Genomic DNA, 3,499 nt, shown 5'->3' with positions numbered 1-3,499 from the left:
GCAACTAATGGCGTTTTTTCACTGGGAGATCCGGAGCAGGTTTTTTTGCTCCGTGGCGACGAATCTGAATTTCACTGGTAGATTCGGAGCGGGTCCGCGCGTTTCACTGGTAGTTTCAGGGCAACTCGCTCCGAGGCGGATTGCTCTCACTTGCTCCGCCGCCAAGTCGCGGATTCGGGCGGAAACACGACGGGCAGCATACGTCACATCCGTCATTGTGCGTTCGCTGATCGGCTCAGCTTCGCAAAATGGCTGCGTTTGCTGCTGTGGTGGAACTTCTATCGAGCGACGAGAGCAGTTCTAGCAGCAGCTCGTCCAGCTCAGACGAAGAAGACTGCGAAGAGACGCAGGTGCTGTACTAAGGCATCTTTCGGGAAGCTTTCGCGGAGCCCCACCGCGAACGTCCCAAGATTGTCGGGTTTATCGAGAACGTTGTGCGGCTGTACACAGACGAGGAGGTAAGCACGGAAGACCATATTTTCATAATACCAGAGATACCTAATTTTATCTTTTTATTATTTGCTTCTCTGCAGTTCCGTCAAGACTTTAGGGTGTCGAGGTGTGTCGCGGAAACCTTGATCCGTGGGTTTGAAGGCTCGCGTCACTACCCGTGCAGTGATCGTGGTGGGTCCCCCTCGAAAACCGCGGAAGAGCACATTCTGGTCTTCCTATGGTAAGTCGGCATGCTGTTTTAAGTCGTGCGTACCGGTTTACATAACCTTAGGGCATGCTTTCAAGTGCCTCGGTGTAGAAGTATGTTTTCCCGATGCGTACGCAGAATTTTGTCTTGCGTATATACACATAAGAAATTCAACAATTTCGGAGGCGTTAAATCCCCCTAGCCTCCTTCCCGCGGCTACATCGCTGGTGTTTTTTGTCCTTCAAAGATGTGTAGTGTGATCTATTGGGAACCAGTGAAATATGACCACTTGCAGCTGCACAATCAGAAAGAACGGCGTTAAAGGAGCACTGACACCAAAATTTTCCATCTTGTTTTTTCTGTTGCGATAAGTAGTTAACGACCCAATTATCACGGCGGAAAAGCTCGTTTGCCCGAGCGCGCTACCGTTAATTATTTGGAGACGTTTTTAAAGCGCCCAGTCGCAGTTTCTGTTTCAGAGAGCGCCGAGGGAGGCGAGACCCAGAGGGGTGGCCATGTAATAGCTGGCTGCGTGAGCGCAGAAAACCGCGTGCACATGAGCACCGCGTCGACAACTCTTTTCAACGAAGGCTTCCTGGGTGCTGCTACAATGCCCTCTGAGGCGTTGTAAATATGCGTGACCCCTCCAAGATGCACTGCCGAGGCGAGGACATCAACCTCCTAAATATTCCACCCAGCCAGACAGATTTCTGTCGAAATGTTTACATTTAAGACATCAGCCTTTGTACTCCCGTGCAAGTCTCCCCTTCTTTCCGTTGAAAAGGTCTGCTGGGAGAGAGCGCCCGGAACAATCGTGGCAGCCAACACAGCTCGTCACGCAGGTGGCGGTTGGTTGTTTACAAGAGCACCAAAACCTCGTTTCGCGTGGAGTGGCGCGACGAGCACTTTAAACGTGATTTTAAATATGTTCTAGGCATGGGCGTCGGCAGGGGGGTGCGAAGGGGGCACTTGCCTCCCTCAAGCCACACCAGCACTTGCCCCCACCCAAGCTACACCAGTACTCTCTCCCTCCCCCAGCCGCCATGCAACACTGCTTTGCACCCTCCAAGACAAAATCCTGCCGACGCTCCTGGTTCTAGGCTATATTATCCGTTGATATTTCGTAGATGATGCGTGTGTGTCCCCCCAAATCCATCCCACAGCTTATCTTGCCTTCGAAATTTTGTGTCAGTGCTCCTTTAAGAGGTGCTAATTTTCTTACGGCTGCTAATTTTGACGAAAAGCATTCATGCCTCATTATTGTACAAAGCAGGAAAGAGAGATTATTTTAATTCTTTACCTTGCTTACACTTTTTTTCATGACGTACGTTTGCTGTCTCAGGTTTGCCGCAAACAAGGCGTGCCTGAGGGACGTTGCTGGTCGCTTTGGGATGGGAACTGCGACAGCGTTTAGAGTTGTGAAGCGCACACTCGAATATTTTGTGGACATCGCAGAAGAAGTGATATCATTTCCAGCAGACCTTGATCAGCTGTCGGCGAACTTTCAACAAGTAAGAATTTTAGTTGTTTTTCACTGCTTCATGGCACACAGAACAGAGGAGTTGCCAAATTGTAGCTCCCTTTTGAGAATACTTACGAAGTGCATCGATTTAGCATGTTAAGCTGCCTTGGGGGGACAGTGGACGTGGTACTCAGCTGCTCCTCCAAAAGATGTGGGTACTATCTCAATCAAAGAAGTCGCATTATCAAATGAGAAATGCTAGAGGAACGTATATTGTTCATTTGCAGTGCACATAAAAAGACCACAGCTCGTTGAAATTTCTGGTGCCCTTCGCAGTGGTGTACCGCACAATCATTTCATGGCTTTGGCATGTAAAAACTTATTTGACGTAACCCAAGCTCCACTAAGACCAACATACCACTCATCCAGTTGTTAAAATTAATTACTATCAAGATGTTCATTACAGGTGTGTTCTTTTTCCTCTCACTGTCACAGGTGTCAGGAGTGCCCAATACGATCGGGTGTATCGATGGATCTTACATCAGTATCCGCTGCCCAGCAAAAAAGGTGCGTTCCACCTACGTAAACAGGCACAGTTACCTGTCCCTTACACTGCAAGCTGTGTGTGATCACACAAAGAAGTTTCTCGATGTTACTACTGGACACCCCAGCAAGATTCACGACTCGAGAATCTTCAACACATCCAGGCTTGCTGCAAAGTTGCCTCGTGTGTGCTGTGCCGGGAAGTACCACGTTCTTGGGGACGCTGCCTACCCGCTTCGGGATCACCTGATAACTTCATTTAGAAATTATGGTGACCCCGATGCAAGGCAGCGTGCCTTCAACTACCACTTCTCGGCAACGAGGGTGAAAATTGAGAACGCGTTTGGAGATCTCAAGGCCAGGTTCCGCCAGCTGCTACACTTGGACTTCCTGTTTGTGGACAAAATGAACAAGTTTATAATAGCTTGTTGTGTTTTGCACAACATGTGCGTTAACTGTGGTGATGTGGATGTGCCACCCTACACCGATGATGGACATTAAACGTGGGAATGGGAGGCACAACCGGATGACATTCCCCCCAACAGTGGCCCTTTAGCAGCAACTGAAGCTGTGCTGCGTCGCCAAGGCGAGGAGAAGCGTGAGCGCTTAACGCAAGCGATGCACATTTGAGTAGGAGTTGGGAACTTGCTTCGTGTATTTAAAACAAGGAACTTTACAAATAAGCAATGTCAATTTTGTAGCGTGTTGTCTTGCAAGGGCACAGCTTGATTGTTTGCTTCTTTGCTTTGTGACATGTAGCAATTTCCACATAGTGTGAGTCAACCCAAGAAGTTTGCAGGAAGTAATCTGACTGCATCAGTGTAATTGTTTTCTGTGTGCAGCCATGAGCATGC

General features: G+C 48.8%; 1 protein-coding gene across 1 annotated transcript; it reads left to right on the top strand.

Annotated features, from left to right (window-relative positions):
- The first annotated feature begins 248 nt into the window (after nt 1-248).
- Nucleotides 249-3,245, top strand: LOC119376850 (uncharacterized). Its single transcript, XM_049411495.1, has 4 exons — nt 249-350; nt 411-673; nt 1,983-2,151; nt 2,598-3,245. Exons 1-4 carry the CDS (start codon nt 249-251, stop codon nt 3,144-3,146), a joined length of 1,083 nt encoding a protein of 360 aa, XP_049267452.1. The 3' UTR covers nt 3,147-3,245.
- The last annotated feature ends 254 nt before the right edge of the window (nt 3,246-3,499 follow it).

This window comes from Rhipicephalus sanguineus, unplaced genomic scaffold, assembly GCF_013339695.2.
Source record: "Rhipicephalus sanguineus isolate Rsan-2018 unplaced genomic scaffold, BIME_Rsan_1.4 Seq2468, whole genome shotgun sequence".
Lineage (NCBI taxonomy): Eukaryota > Metazoa > Arthropoda > Arachnida > Ixodida > Ixodidae > Rhipicephalus > Rhipicephalus sanguineus.
The sequence above is the reverse complement of the archived record's forward strand: the minus strand, read 5'-3'. Positions and strand labels throughout refer to the sequence as shown.

Excerpts from the sequence above, each read along its gene's own strand:
- LOC119376850 (XM_049411495.1), top strand. The coding sequence starts at position 249 with ATGGCTGCGTTTGCTGCTGTGGTGGAACTTCTATCGAGCGACGAGAGC. Across the intron at positions 351-410 it reads AAGACTGCGAAGAGACGCAG|ATTGTCGGGTTTATCGAGAA; the intron begins GTGCTGTACTAA and ends GAACGTCCCAAG. Across the intron at positions 674-1,982 it reads CACATTCTGGTCTTCCTATG|GTTTGCCGCAAACAAGGCGT; the intron begins GTAAGTCGGCAT and ends TTGCTGTCTCAG.